We start from the raw sequence: 16,993 nt of genomic DNA on the forward strand, positions 1-16,993 counted from the left end.
GTATTCCACATGCAAAAAAGGAAGAAAAAAATAATAATTTAAGTATATTTTTTATTTATTTTGCAATTTGTTCCATTTACCATGTAGGCCAAGTAGCAGTTCTTTGCAATAAGTGTAAATAGTAATTAGATGCTATTTATATTTTATACTGGCAGATAGGCTACATACTTTTTGCACCACAGTATTGTTGTAGGGCTACATTACACTCTGTTATTATTGCATCCTATTAAACTACTTAAACACTCATTAGGCCATTTACTTCCACTTTTTCTTCATTTTTATTGAAAATAAATGCTTTTCTGATGTGATAAGGGAGAAGAGCGAGCTTGGCGAAAGGCAGATTCGAACTCGATTAATCGTGTCACAAGTTATGCGCACTCAACTGCTCATTAATCACATGGGTTGTTTTTAACGTTGTGTGATATTGGTGGGCAGGGCTACTGTAAATTTGCACTTAGTAATAGACACTCCGAATAATCTTGTTTTCCGTTTGCATTAAGATTATTTGTATTACCACACTGGCAGATACTGAAATTTTACTATAAGTAAAATTCACTTAATTTAGATCCCCCCAGGAAACATGACTAAATATCTTAAATAATTTTCTTATATAGAAAATCCATCTTGATTTAAGAACTTTTAGATATTTGTACTTGAAATAGGACAAAAAAATACTCAGTAAGAAAAGAAATTTTGCAGCGTGAATGAATGAATGAACTATTTAAACATCACTTGCACTTTAATAAGGGGGAGGAGACCGAAAGAAACTCTGGGTTTACCGAAGAAAACCTGCTCCTGGGTAGAGACCTGCACTCCCGCGGGAGTACCGCGGGACCCGCGGGACCCAGCACAACCGAGTGCGGCGCGGGACAGTATTTGATGGGTGAATGCGGATGCGGGCGGCATGAAAATAAAATTATTTGCGGGACTCCCGCAAAGTGGAAATATCTAACAAAATAAAATAACTAGAAACAAATAAACCTTTATTTATAATAAAATAAAATAAAAAACGATTTACAGGCGCAGAGTCGGAAGCTAACTCTCGCGTGGTTCATAGGCGTGAAACAGCCAAGCCTACCACACAGAGGCAAAATGTCTGTACCGCATGACTCCGGTGAATCGCTTAGTCCTACAGATATTAGTAAGTTATTAAAGAAAGGAACATGCAAAACTACAAAACCAAGCAAAGGAAAATCTGATATTTGGAAATGTTTTTTCAGTAGTATGCGACAGCGATAGCCTGACTTCGTCATACTCATATTCTAGGCAGAATGTGAGTCTGATACTGCTCCATTGCACTTGAATTATGGGGCGTGTCTTAACAGAACCAGTAAAAACAAAAAACTCTGCACTCAATTGGATAGACCTACAACCAATCAGAGCAACGCAGTAAGTGACGTATGTTGAACTTGTACTTAAACTTCTGCCGAATCCCGTTGGAAGGACGGCAAACACATCTTTCCCATCGACAAATGCCTTGATTGCGGTTCTTTGTTCGTCTTTTAAAATTAATGCGCAGTCGATTTCTTTTATTAGAGACGTGATAGCAGAATCTAAACATCTTACTTCTCCAGCTGCAGTCATCGTTGGTGACAACCAATTCAACCCAAGCGCTCTTTGATGACGTGGGTGGTTACGTAACCGCAGATAGCCTGTCCATCATCGATTAAAGCCCGCCCTGGCAATTTGATTGGCTCGGCCTTCTGGGAGCCGAGCATAATTACTCCACAATGGATCGAGTCCAGACCGAACTTCCCGTCCAAAAAATGTTGTGGGCGGGGTTCGGGCTGGCACCCAGGCTACGACAGCGATGGAAAGCACCTTCCTTTTGCGAGCTGTGACAAATGCAGCAAATACAGCGGGCACAAGTCTGGAACTTCAGGTCTGAAGCGTCATGTGTGCACCGTTTTGAAAGGCCAAACATCCCTGACATTTACAGCAAGTCAGTCGAAAGTGTCAAGTGCACTAAAAATATAACAACAGAAAAATGTGTTGACTTTGTTTGTGCCGACATAAGACCTTATGACACCGTCTCTGGCCAGGGTTTCAGGGTTTACATATGCAATGTATTTTTATTTTATTTTTTTAAAACAATACTTAGGCCTATACATTTTGCGGGCGGGACGAAACTTGATTGTTTGCGGGCGGGAGCGGGAGAAAATAATATTAATATATATTTTTGCGGGAGCGGGCGGGAGCGGGATGAAAAAATCCGTCCCGCGCAGGTCTCTACTCCTGGGGCCCGTTTCACTCTGAGTTTTCTGTTTCAGAACAGTTGAATTGAGTTAGTTCAGTCGACTCTAAGTAGGTTGACTCTGAGTTAAGCGCGTGCACCACGACTATGAAAAGCCATCATCAATGGAGCTCCGATATTACGATTCACCACGGCAACAGCACGTGACAAAATGACGTCCGCATACTTCTGGATCAATGCAAGTTTAATTCTTATCACTGTTATAATATCAAAGGTGAAAACTGGTAGAACGGTAAGTTATTGAACTAATATTCATTTTCATGGTATCCCACATTCCACAAAAAGAAGGAGAAAATAATAATTTAACAGGATGCAATAATAAAAGTGTAAATTATTTTATAATTATTAAACACTCGTTAGGCAATTTACTTCCACTTTTAGAACATTTTCTTCATTTTCATTGAAATTAAATGCCTTTCTGATGTGATATGTGATGGGAAAAAGGAGAATAGCAGGCTTGGCAGAAGGCGGATTTGAACCCAGTCAATTGCACCACAAATTAATTCTCCGCACACAACTGCCTACACCACTGCAGTGTCAGGAACGTGTGCAAATTTTAACCTGGTCTGACATTGGTGGGCGGAGCTACTGTAAATTTGTACTTAAGAAAAGCATTTTTGCAGTGTGAATGAATGAATGAACTATTTAAACATCACTTGCACTTTAAAAAGGGGGAGGAGACCGAAGGAAACTCTGGGTTTACCGAAGAAAACCTGCTCCTGACCAGGTTCGGTTCACAGAGTAAGTTACCATGGTAACTGACTCTGAGTATAAGTTACCTCTCTTTCAGAAACAGGGTTGACTTAACCTGCTTTCTCGGGTTTGACATACCTCCCATTCTGAAACATAAAACCCAGAGTTTCCCTTATTTCAGGGTTAACATACTCAGAGTTTTCACTTAACCTCCTTTCTGAAATGGGCCCCTGACCAGGTTAGATTCACAGAGTATGTTACCATGGTAACTGACTCTGAGTAGAAGTTACCTCTCTTTCAGAAACAGGCTTGACTTGCCCTGATTTCTCGACAGTATTCAGCATCCCTCAGCCACCCCGACTCCTCACTCTTGGCTCTTCCTAACACAGCCAGGAATACGGGGGGACTACTTGGGGTTCGGGCCAAATACAGAGCTCGGAGCCCTCTCCTCGGACAGCACGCCAAATACGCATACCATTTATTCAATCTGACTTATTCGTAAGTGTGAACTCATGAAAGCTAGCAGAATGTAAAGGAAATATAAAGCAACCTGTTATGACCCATTTGTTGTGTTTGTGGGTTTTTTTTTTCTTCTCTTTTTTGTAGGTCTGATGGGTGTGATTGGGGTGTGACTCGAGCGCACATGAAAATTGTCATGGCGCCTTATTTAAACGTATGGTTGATAGTCGGGCCGCTGCTAAAGATGCCACTTAGGCAGTTTGCCTATAAGTACGCTTCAGTGTTTGGGATTTTGTTTCTTTTTAGCATTCATCCTTTTGTACTGACAACTCCGTATGTTTATCTATGCATTTATTTGGAATTAGGTTACTGTGAGCACTTTGGGTCACATTGCTATGGAAACCAGCCCCACTATCTCACAAACACAGACGCACACACCGCCCAAACACATCTCACATACACTCTTTGTGTAATTATTCAAGAGGAGAGTAGAGTGGTAAAATCAGAAGCCTGCAGTGTTGCCAAGCTCATAAACATAATGGGTATCAGACAGGAAATATTCAGTCAGCCGCATTTGTAGTAAAACACAACCATTTACAAGGTCAAAGGTCATCTTAGAAGGGACAAAGGTGAAAAAAGACACCTGACCTTCTATTAATTACTACATCATTAACTTTAGAATCTACGATTGTATTATATAATATATATAATCATATAATATATAATCACGACGATTGACTAACATTACAGACATTTTGATTGTGTTGTCATATTAATTTCTTGATGTAATAAATTATTTTTTGAGCTCTTTCTGTCTCTCCTAAATGTCAGATCTTTGAGCATGATTATCCTCAGAAAACTTTGACAGATAGAACCTGCTTTTTTGCTTCTTTTTGAGTCAGACATGACAGAAAAGCTAAATTTCAACTCTGCCTGTAGGTTTGATTTGCTAATTTCAAACCAGTTCTTCAGTTCAGTAACCCATCTGGACAGTCTAATTTCCTCATTTGGTTAGCTAAAGTTCGATTCAGTTCAATTCTGTGAACAGGTTTAAGCAGTTACCCACTTAAAAGAATGATTTGTTCAAGAATCGAATATTGCTGTTGTAAATTACAGCCTTTCTCTTAGGCCCTTCTTCTAGAGTTTATCTTATTTCTTCTTACAGCCTATAAAATATGATGTTTATGTTCTGTGGTTCTTGTTACCACAATTAAAACTGATAGTGAGTCAGAGTATCATGGGAACCAGAGATTCTAACGGCAGCTGCAGTGACGCAGTGATTTTATCTTTCAGCGTTTGGCTCTTTTATTTAGAAAGCAGAACATATTCCAAACATAGTCTGCCATTTTGCGTGTTGCACTTTAATAGGATAATAGGAGTGAACACACGCACACACACGCAGGTTTTATGGGGAGTTTTCCATAATGATTTTGTTACTGTACAAATATATATCCTATCTCCTAACTGTAACCCTACCATAAACCTACCCATTACAGAAAACTTTCTGCATTTTTACATTTCAAAAAACATCACTAAGTATGATTTATAAGCTCTTTTGGAGCCAAAAATACAGACAAGGATTTCGGATATTGCCATCTTTGTGGGGACATTTTGTCCCTATAATATCCTCTAATCCATACCCTAACCTGAAAAGAAAACATTATGCATTTTTACAAAAACAAACAAACAAAAAAAAAAACTTTATTTACTTTATTTTATACACTTTGTATTGAAAATCAAATAACTTGATTGCTGACATGAAGACATGTAATTTTATGTCTTCTTGTGTGTTTTATTAAGTTACTGTCAGTTACTGCAGTACTGCTGTCTGCTATGTCAGATAAAGCAATTGACAAGAGCAAAGGTACAGCTAGTATGCAAAGGAAATATAAAGCAACCTCAATGGTAAACTGCCTTGCACCACACTGTGTGAAACTATCAGCTGTAGTTGTCTGATATTGACATTATTAATTTTTACATTACATTATTACATCTGCATTATTATTATTATTATTATTGTTGTTATTATTATTATTATTTTCAAAACAATTCAAATTGCATTCAGGGTATGCTTTTTATCAGCTAAACCGAACCTTAGTTTTGAAGTGAAAAACATTATGTGTTATTATATATATATTGTATTTCCAGAGTATGCTCCAGTGTCCCTTTCATTAATGTTACATTCATCGCTCATAGGTGATATTTCAGATTTGTTGAGTTTTGATAATTAAATTCACAGCCATACAAAGATACAAAAAATGCTAAAATTTGAATTTTAGGAAGGGCATCAACATAAAGCGAGCTCAAATAAAGGAAGCTCCTCCTCAGCAGTGTTCTCAGTCCACACACACACACACACACACACATAAAGATACACCATAAGAGCAATTATCATCAACTTATTTCATTTCAGGTAAAGTATTTTATGCATCAGTTAATATCTATACGTTTTTTTGTTGTTGTTGTTGTTTAAGTGCTTGTATGTATATACATACTTTGATATACATCAATTAAAATGATAATTATCATCTTTTGACTTTTGTGATTTTTCACATCACCGATAGTTTTAGTGTAAGTTGTTGCTCATCTGTTGTTATACTTTGGCACATAAAATTTAAATGTTTCCATTTTTTCATGTTTTGTGATTTGTTTGGACATTAGACTATAAATATACAATCATGCAAAATATTTGTGAACAGTGTAAATTTTATCCTCTGATTTTTCAGAAGAGAGGAGAAACTCCAAAGGCATCCTTGTCAAAAACTCTTTATACATTTATCCTAACTGTTTATCTCAGAAAATCAAATGATTGTTATTTGAGTATATATTATAGTGAAAAAATCTTTAGCTGTGCAGTCCTTTTTTACTTTTACTTTTTAATACAGTAAGTTACTCTGTACAAGGGCGTATTAGTTTATGCTTTAAATATACTGTACATGAAAAGCAGAAAAACAACCTTAAGTAAGTTGTGAACTTAAGAATTTGAATGCTTAATTACAGGTGAAAACTGCCTAATGGAAACCAGCAAGATCATCTCAACTGACAAAGCTACAGTTGTCATCCAAGTAAATCCACAGGTGACACAAAATACTGTTATGAGTGATGATGGACAGGAGGCCACAGGAGCATATCATAATACGGCTCTCGCAGAATTTTTCAAAGCACAACCAAAGGCACTGGGGGTAGGGCATTAAATGATGAATTATAATTATATTTGTTTTGAGAAATATCTCATGTTTCTCTTTGATAAAATTGTCAGAAAATAAAAAGCTGCTGTCATACGTCTTCAACTTAATAGATGTGTGCTGTCTGATTGCCCATAGTGCATGAAACATTAATAGATTCTTGTGTGTGTGTGTGTGTGTGTGTGTGTGTGTGTGTGTGTGTGTGTGTGTGTGTGAACTTGTATTTATTACCACAAAGTATGAAAGATAAGGAATGTTTGACTTTGTGGGGTCCTTTAACTGGACCCCGCAAGGACATCTTTTATATGAGACTAAGCAATTTACTATCGCCCTTCCCTACACCTACCTGTCACAGGAAGCGTAATTTGAACTTTCTTATATATATATATATATATATATATATATATATCTATATATATATATATATATATATCAAATTATGGTTCCTGTGATATATATATATATATATATATATATATATATATATATATATATATATATACTTATATATATATAATAAAGTTCAAATTATGGTTCCTGTGATATATATCTATATATATTATACACACTATATTGCCAAAAGTTTTGGGACGCCTGCCTTTATGTGCACATGAACTTTAATGACATCCCATTCTTAATCCGTAGGGTTTAATATGGAGTTGGCCCACACTTTGCAGCTATAACAGCCTCTTCTGGGAAGGCTTTCCACAAGGTTTAGGAGTGTGTTTATGGGACTTTTTGACCATTCTTCTAGAAACACATTTGTGAGGTCAGGCACTGATGTTGGATGAGAAGGCCTGGCTCGCAGTCTCCGCTCTAATTCAGCCCAAAGGTGTTCTATCGGGTTGAGGTCAGGACTCTGTGCATGCCAGACAAGTTCCTCCACACCAAACTCACTCATCCATGTGTTTATGGACCTTGCTTTGTGCAATGGTGTGCAGTCATGTTGGAACAGGAAGGAGCCATCCCCAAACTGTTCCCACAAAGATGGGAGCATGAAATTGTCCAAAGTGACTTCCTTTCAATTTAAGAATTCCTTTTACTGGAACTAAGGGGCCAAGCCCAACCCCTGAAAAACAACCCCACACCATAATCCCCCTCCACCAAATTTTACACTTGGCACAATGCAGTCAGACAAGTACCGTTGTCCTCGCAACTGCCAAACCAGGAAAACGTCTCGGGTTACGAGTGTAACCCCTGTTCCCTGAGTAAGGGAACGAGACGCTACGTCAATGACGTGATGGGAACCTTCTGCATTTTGTGTTCGTGAAGCACCTCTGTATCCAACCAATGAGAAGACGTGACGTCAGAGGCGGGTGACGTCACGGACCAGGAAACTATAAAGCATACCCAAAAACAGAGAACGCCAGCTTCTGGAATATGTCTGAAGCAAGCGCTCCAGGTATGAAGGAGGTACGGCAACGCGACGTAGCGTCTCGTTCCCTTACTCAGGGAACAGGGGTTACACTCGTAACCCGAGACGTTCCCTTCCGTGGGAACTATCGACGCTACGTCAATGACGTGATGGGAACGCTGTCCCAACTACGCCGTATCTTCAAGTGCCTGGCTGCTATCTTGCAAGACCAAGGAACCTGGAGTAGAACTTATATTAAGATTATAAAATCTGATGAAAGTGTGCTGGGATGACCATCCAGCTGCACCACATATGTCGTCCAGTGACACTCCTGACAAAAGAGCTTTAGAAGTGGCCATACCTCTTGTGGAATGAGCTCTAATGGCTAAGGGACATGGCTGTCCCACTGCTTTATATGCGAGTGAGATGGCCTCGACCACCCACTTGCTCATCCTCTGCTTGGATGCTGGGCCCCCCCTTCTAGGGGACCCGTAACATACAAATAGTTGATCTGTTTTTCTCCACAGGGCAGCTCTGTGGGTGTAGGCATCCAGGGCCCTCACAGGGCAAAGCAGATTACGTTTTTCCTGAAAATTTTCCTGAAGGAATTGTAGCACACAGCTAATAGGAGAATGGACAGGGTCCATATTACGCTGGCCACACCATGTAGCGAACAGTTTCCATTTATACATATACAGCTTCCTCGTGGAGGGAGCTCTGGAGTGAAGGATGGTCTCCACAACCTCGGTTGGGAGACCAGATTCTATGAGCCTTGCCCCCTCAGAGACCAGGCCCATAGTTTCCACATTTCTGGGCGGGGATGGAGAATCGTGCCGCCCGCTTGTGACAGGAGATCCTGTCTGAGAGGAAGCTCCATAGGAGAGCCGTGAAGGAGAGATATTAAGTCCGCAAACCATATTCTTGTCGGCCAGTAAGGGGCCACCAGTATTAGGTTGGCCCTCTCCTGGCGAACATTCTCCAGAACTCCCGGGAGCAATGAGACTGGGGGGAATGCATACAGACGTAGCCTCGGCCATGTCTGTAGCATAGCATCCAGCCCTAGAGGCGCTGGGTGCTCCAGAGAGTACCACAGAGGGCACTGAGTTGACTCCTCTGTGGCAAATAGATCGACTTGAGCTCGACCGTAGACTTTCCATATCAACTCCGCCACCTCGGTGTGGAGTTTCCATTCCCCCGGCCTCGCGCCCTGCCTCAACAGAGCGTCTGCTCCCACATTCAACCGCCCCGGACTATATGCTGCTTTCAATGAAAGGAGTTTTCCCTGGGCCCACAGGAGGATCCGGCTGACCAGATTGCACAGCAGGCGAGACCACAAACCCCCCTGGTGGTTGATATATGAGACCACCGTAGTGTTGTCCGTGCGGACCAACACATGGTGTCCCCTCAGGTCTGGGAGGAAGTGTTTTAGTGCTAGAAACACCGCCATCATCTCCAGCCGATTTATGTGCCAGGAGAGCTGATGGTCCTCCCAGAGACCCTGAGCTGAGCGACCACTCATGATCGCCCCCCAGCCCGTGAGGGAAGCATCTGTCGTTAGCATTACGCGACGACAAGGAGTTCCCAACACGGGTCCTTGGGACAGGAACCAAGGCTTTTTCCACATGACCAGAGCACGAAGGCATCGCCGCGTGACTTTGATCATACGAAAAGGATTTCCCCTCGGGGAAAACCCCTTGGTCCTGAGCCACCACTGTAAGGGTCTCATGTGCAGAAGGCCAATAGTAATAACGTTGGACGCAGCTGCCATCAGACCCAACAGTCTCTGAAACTGTTTTACAGTGAGTGACTGGCCTAACTTCACCCCGTTCACGGCCCCGAGAATGGAATTCACACGAGCAGGAGTCAATTGCGCCTGCATCGTGGTGGAATCCCAGATTACACCCAGATAATTTGCAACCTGACTCGGGACCAGCACACTCTTTTTGGCATTGAGCCTCAACCCAAGCTTCTTCATGTGTGACAGAACAACATCTCGATGTTGAACTGCTAGACGTTCTGTTTGAGCTAGTATCAACCAATCGTCGATATAGTTCAGTACGCGGATCCCCTGGAGTCTCAACGGAGCCAGCGCTGCATACACGCACTTCGTGAACGTGCGGGGTGATAGAGATAGGCTGAAAGGAAGGACCCTGTATTGGTAAACTTCGCCCCTGAAAGGAGGAACTTCCTGTGAGAAGGATGGATGGATACATGAAAATAAGCGTCTTTCAGATCTATTGCCACAAACCAGTCCTCAGACCTGATCTGTGGGATAATCTGTTTGAGTGTGAGCATCTTGAACTTCAACTTCTTTACAGATCGATTTAGCACACGTAAATCTATGATCGGACGCAACCCTCCATCCTTCTTTGGAACAATGAAGTAGCGGCTGTAAAAGCCCGACATTTTGCTGGGAGGAGGAACCCTCTCTATAGCTCCTTTTTGCAAAAGCATCGTAACTTCTTGTTCCATCACCAGAGACTGCTCTGGGGCTACCACTGTGTGGAGAACCCCATTGAACTTCGGTCGAGAACCGAACTGAATTCTGTAACCCTGTTGTATTATGAGCAGTACCCATTTCGAAATGTTCGGGAGATGTTTCCATTCTTCCACATATTCTACTAAGGGAACCAGTCTCTCGAGACTGGTCTCTGGTGTTTTTTGAGCACTTGGCTCGTTCATCTGACACGGTGCACCGGCAGACAAACGAATCAAGCGCTGACCGACCCCCCTCGGGGGATCGGTGGAGACCGCTGCGCCCTGACGCACACTGGGTGGCAGGGTTGGCAGAGCAGCCCCCTGAGGGCACCGGGGTAGGACGGGCGCCTGAGATGACAATTGAATTACCCCGGAGGGGACTGCCCTCAAAGGTCCCAAGTGACTGGTGTCAGGACCTTTTCTTGGAAGCCTTCCGGGAGATAATGACGGTCCTCAGATCCGCCCTACCCCCGGAAGGCTTCGCCTGTGCCGACCCCCCCGGTCCCCAAGCTTTCTGCGGGGGAGCCCGGGTGGCCACACTGGCTTTCTGCTGCACCCTGTGCGCCGAGGAGCTGGCTATCGGCCGAGACTGCTCCCGCCCAGCAGCCTCGGGGGGATGAGAGCGACGGGGGAGAAGCTTTTGAAACGCCGCTGACTGCTTGCGTGTCTCCTGGAACCTGTCGACGACAGATGTCACTGCATCGCCGAACAGGCCACCAGGAGACAGCGGCGCGTCCATCAGGACGTTCTTATCCTTTTCCTTTATGTCGGATAAATTGAGCCAAAGGTGCCTCTCCGTGGCCACCAGGGCTGCCAAAGAGCGGCCGATTGATTTGGCCGTCTCCTTGGTGGCCTGGAGAGCTAGATCTGTCACCTTCCTAAGCTCATGTATAGCTTCAAATGACGCTTCCCCGCTCTCATCTATTTCCCCCAGCAGGTCGGCTTGGTAAGCCTGCAAGATAGACATTGTATGCAGGCATGCCGCCGCCTGACCTGCCGCCGAATAAGCCTTGCCCACTAAGCTGGAGGTTGTTTTTAATGGCTTAGTGGGCAACGTCGGGGTCTTAAGGGACGACGCAGACTCGGGAGAGAGATAGCTGGCGAACGTCTCTTCCACCCGAGGCATCGCCCCATAGCCGTGGTGTTTCAGCCCCATGATGTTACTGTATAATGACGTTTGGGGGCTGTAAACACGGTATTGTACTGGTCTCTTCCACGACCTCGACACCTCGGTGTGGAGGTCGGGAAAGAACGGCAGACGCCGACGCTGGGGTAGTGACGGCGCTGGAAGAAATCTTTCATCAAGTTTGCTCTTAGGCTGAGTTTCACTTTTCTCTGCGGGCCAGTCTATGTTTAACTTTTCAACTGCCCTGGTCACTACCTCCAAAAGCTCCTCGTACGCTGGAGATGAGGATGCCCTTACCTGACGTTTGGGGGCTGTAAACACGGTATTGTACTGGTCTCTTCCACGACCTCGACACCTCGGTGTGGAGGTCGGGAAAGAACGGCAGACGCCGACGCTGGGGTAGTGACCGCGCTGGAAGAAATCTTTCATCGAGTTTGCTCTTAGGCTGAGTTTCACTTTTCTCTGCGGGCCAGTCTATGTTTAACTTTTCAACTGCCCTGGTCACTACCTCCAAAAGCTCCTCGTACGCTGGAGATGAGGATGGCGGTCCCTCATCTCCTTCTCCGGCACCCTCCACATCAACCTCTTCGGAGGAAGATATGTTGAGTGCCGGTATCTCTCTCCGGGGGGAAGAAACCGCAGCGCGTGCTTCCGCCACCAGAGGAGAGACACTGGGTCTAGCAGGTAAGGGGAGCGATAGGGCAGAGCCCGTCTCTCCCCCCTCTGCTAAATCCATTTGTGAACCCCACGAGTGCAGCCTTCGCTGTGCCTCAGCAGCAGCGGGACTGGACCCGCGGGGAACACTCGCCGCGGCGCCCTCCTCAAAGAGCGCCCGGCGTGAACGTAGCACTCTGAGAGTGAGCCTCTCGCAATGTACACAGACAGCTCCCTCGAGAGCTGCCAGTGCATGCTCAACTCCCAGGCATTTTACACACATTTCATGTGTATCCCCGTCCGTAATGAAATGCGGACAGGGAGGAGCACACTTTGTAAACTTTTGCTGCTTTTCCGCCATTTATATATATATATATATATATATATTTGTCTTATTTTGTGTTATGAAACTCTTGTCCTCGGACGAAGAGATCAGTGTGTGCAATGTGTGCAGGGACAAACAACAGTAAATAAGACAGACAAGATACAGATAGCGCTTGCTGAAGACAACAGAAGCTGGCGTTCTCTGTTTTTGGGTATGCTTTATAGTTTCCTGGTCCGTGACATCACCCGCCTCTGACGTCACGTCTTCTCATTGGTTGGATACAGAGGTGCTTCACGAACACAAAATGCAGAAGGTTCCCATCACGTCATTGACGTAGCGTCGATAGGTCCCACGAAAGGGAACTGGATCTTATATATATATATATATGTGTGTGTTTGTGTGTATGTGTGTGTATGTGTGTGTGTATTCAAACATATGCCATTATGAGAAAAAAAACATTCATATCTGCCCTCTCTAGACTGTCCAAATAATGATTGGAGTGGTGATTTTCTCATTTGGTATTGTACGCACCACAGTCTATGATTACAATGATATTTCTGTCATCATTGGCATAACCTACTGGGGATCCCTTGCTGTAAGTTTCATTTAATGGTTTTGCTTTATTGCCTCTCATTTTAATTTTCAGAATGAACTGTGAAATGTCCTGTTTTTTTTTCCAGTACATCAGTGCTGGATCTCTGTCTGTTGCTGCGCAGAATAAACTTCACGTGTGTGTGGTATGTAGATAATGTGCTGATATCTGTGGGTGAAAACTCTTATTTTGTCACATTGTTTCTAATACATACAAGCTGTCAAAAACATAGCAGCAGTTCAGATATCATCATCTGTTAGCAGCAAAGCATTTGAATCATGATAAAAGGACCAGGAAAACTGGATCTTTAATTAGAAGCTGCTTGAGATGCACAACTGCATAACTTGTCTGATATTCAGCAGTTATAACTTTCTGCAAGCTCTAAGACCTTTCAGTCATATGTTCTTCATATAAAGACCATGCAGTTGAGATTTTATTTTCATCCCTAAACACCAGGTACCTCCTAGGTAAGAATACATAAGAATAGACATTCATTCTTTTACCACTGACAGATCAAGACAGATTTACATTTTATAAGTGTACACCATTGCTTTTACTGGCACCTTTTACATGTCAGTTCTTCCTGTAGGTAAAAGCCTCTCTTATAATGAATGTGATCAGTGCCATGACTGCAGGGGCCGCCATTGTTCTGATGTCCATTGAGATACATTTCCACGAACAAAGATGCAACAATTATACTAGAATATGTTCAATGAAGGTACTAAATGTATAAAATGTGCAATACAAAATTCTTTTTTTTTTTTGTACTTTAAGTGCTGTTTTATTAACTTAAAGATCACCCAAAAATTATAAGTATGTCATAATTTAAAGTATTACAAATAAAGACTGGGCTGGCCGCTCTTTTCCATACAGTTACAATAAGTAGGGACTTGAGATTTTCATGCTTCAAAATAAAAATGGCAAAGTAGTCCATGCGACTTGTGTGCTATGTTCCAAGTGTTCAAATATGATGCCTCACTATGATGCAATATAATATTTAGAAACTCAATCAATATAATTGCTGGGATATTATTTGTGAAAGTACTTTCCAATGATCATGTGGAACAATTTATAGATTGGGATCCTTGGAATGTTTCTGGTGTTCACCATCCTTCAGTTCATCATCTCCATCTGTATCTCAGGATTTGCCTGCAAAGCCACCAGCAACACCGACTCTACAGTGGTCAATGTGGCACTAAACCAGGTAAATGATTTACAACATGCTTCATTGTAAACTACATCCTTTTTTCTACTGTTAAATTGTTGAAGTTGGTGACAGTGGGATTTTCACTTCGTTATTTATCATAATATACATTACAAAAAAGTCTTTATGGTGTGTGGATCTTGTTAGTCTCTTGTGTATAATCTATCTTGTCTGTTACTTCCCAGGGATACTGAGTCACAGTGAGGAGATCCTACAGTCCAAACTTTACAAGGAATTAATAGCTCATATTTTTGCTTCTACGCAAGCTTTTGATTTTATTATTTTTCAACCTGTTCAAGTGTTACAGGAACAGAACAGAAAAAATACATAATATAATATATAATATATATATAGAATTGAAAATTGAAAGTACATCAAATGACTTGTGTAATGTTTGTTGGCACAAAGTCTCTGGTGTTTTTTGTTTTGTTTTTGTTTTTTTTAATAAAAAAATAAATAAAAAAATAAAACTACATCAAAGACAATTTAAGTTTTATTGTCTAACCAATTTAAAACCTGTTTTGAATGAAACCTTTCTATGGAGTCAAATTAATGCCTTAAAGTTTTGCACAAAAATAAAGTTTTGCAAAACACAAAAAAGAATTGAGCAATAAAAAAATGTTTTGCAAACAAAAATAAAGAATTGCAAAGGAAAAATAAAGTATTGAGCAGAAAAAAATAAGTTTTGCAAACAAAAATAATAAATTGCAAAATAAAATAAAGTAGTGCAAAAATAAAAATATAATCAATTACAAAAATCAATGACAGCTGTAATCCTATTTTATCTTTGCCACATATTTTTCATGCTCAAACCTACTAAATCATTTGCAACGCTCATTTTATTCTGCGTTTCAGTCAAGCGTGCGCTCACGATACTGGTTTTCTTTTGCGCTGCACTGTTCTGTGCGGATCTCTTTATGGCACTGGTTTGACGTGGGGGTGGAGTCAAGAAACGGGGGCACGCCCCCGCGAAATGCATTGGAGGGGAACGTAATCAGCGACAGGTGAAATAATTCTTTGACATGGTTAAAAATAATGAATGGTTTGTTTTTGTTGGTTTGTTTAGCATATGTTGTCGCCAATTACGACCCCCTCCAAAGCATTTCTTATAGTAATATGACCTGTTGTGCTCTGTCTCACTGCCTGTATCCACTTTTGTGTCCTTAAACATTCGTTTTTTGGGGTCGACAGCTTATAAAAACTTATTTCTGGGTTTTTTAGCTTGTTAGCTGTAGCCTACACCTTGTCACACAGCAGCTTTTAGGCATTGTTCTGTTTTTTGTAATGAGTCAGAAAAGACGAGGCGGCAGCCTCACGCATTACAAAGTCAATAGAGACGGTTGGATTGTTTTTCCCCCGGTGGGCGTGGTTTTCAGATTATAATAAATGCGCTCTGTCTCTATGCTTGATCTGTTCTGTTGCGATCTGCGTCTCCTGCCGATGACGTGTTTCGCGGGGGCGTGCCCCCGTTTCTTGACTCCACCCCCACGTCAAACCAGTGCCATAAAGAGAACCGCACAGAACAGTGCAGCGCAAACGAAAGCCGGTATCGTGAGCGCACGCTTGACTGAAACGCAGAATAAAATGAGCGTTGCAAATGATTTAGTAGGTTTGAGCATGAAAAATATGTGGCAAAGATAAAATAGGATTACAGCTGTCATTGATTTTTGTAATTGATTATATTTTTATTTTTGCACTACGTTATTTTATTTTGCAATTTATTATTTTTGCTTGCAAAACTTATTTTTTTCTGCTCAATACTTTATTTTTCCTTTGCAATTCTTTATTTTTGTTTGCAAAACATTTTTTTATTGCTCAATTCTTTTTTTTGTTTTGCAAAACTTTATTTTTGTGCAAAACTTTAAGGCATTAATTTGACTCCATACCTTTCCTTCTAGAAATTTTACGTTCCCAGAACATTCTCAGAACGTCCCCACTGGTGTTAAGGACATTGTCTAGTAACGTTCCCAGTATGTTCAGAGATGGTCACAATGTGGAGTTCTTTTAGAGTTTGGGGGACGTTATTTGGCGGACCTTCACAGAACATTCAAGACGTTCTCTGGGGAACCATACTTTATTTGAAAATGTTCTCAGAACGTCCCTGCTGCCCATGTTAAAAAAAATTTAATTGAAAATTAGAGCTAAATTGACAAACAAAAGTGGCTGTTCAAAGAAAAACTAATTTTTCTTAAATGTCTTACAAAAAAAAAAGCTCTTTACAGGTAATTCCTGGATTAACATTATGAAACCTTTTCTTTAAAATGCATATCTCTTGCAGTAAGTCATTAGCTGACAACAGCACATGCATGAGCTAATGTACTGCTGTATCACTGCATCAGCAACTACGCAGTTACTGCAGCCTTTAAATAAAGCAACATGCAGCAGAACATCAATGTTTCTGGATCATCACTGACTGAAGCACAGGCGCTACTCTCCAGCACAATGGTAATCTCACAAAACTCATAACAGAAACAACATTAAACACTAACAATTTATAAATGTCACTGTTGCGGAGGTAAGCGCTTGCTTTAGTTGGGCTCCTGACCCTTGATGTTTTGACTTTATTTTTTCTCCAATTGTTGTAATTGTGTGTTTCTAAAGCATTTGTTACAAAAAAAAAAAAAAAAAAAAATCAGATCAAATGGATTTGGTTGCTCATTGTTGATGAA

General features: G+C 41.7%; 1 protein-coding gene across 1 annotated transcript; it reads left to right on the forward strand.

The window, feature by feature from the left end:
- The first annotated feature begins 5,750 nt into the window (after positions 1-5,750).
- LOC125267145 (membrane-spanning 4-domains subfamily A member 4A-like) lies at positions 5,751-14,722 on the forward strand. The gene is made up of 7 exons (XM_048188488.1): positions 5,751-5,819; positions 6,407-6,588; positions 13,007-13,123; positions 13,209-13,265; positions 13,710-13,838; positions 14,196-14,324; positions 14,510-14,722. Exons 2-7 carry the CDS (start codon positions 6,421-6,423, stop codon positions 14,516-14,518), a joined length of 609 nt encoding a protein of 202 aa, XP_048044445.1. The 5' UTR covers positions 5,751-5,819; positions 6,407-6,420; the 3' UTR covers positions 14,519-14,722.
- The last annotated feature ends 2,271 nt before the right edge of the window (positions 14,723-16,993 follow it).

This window comes from Megalobrama amblycephala, linkage group LG4 (assembly GCF_018812025.1).
Source record: "Megalobrama amblycephala isolate DHTTF-2021 linkage group LG4, ASM1881202v1, whole genome shotgun sequence".
Lineage (NCBI taxonomy): Eukaryota > Metazoa > Chordata > Actinopteri > Cypriniformes > Xenocyprididae > Megalobrama > Megalobrama amblycephala.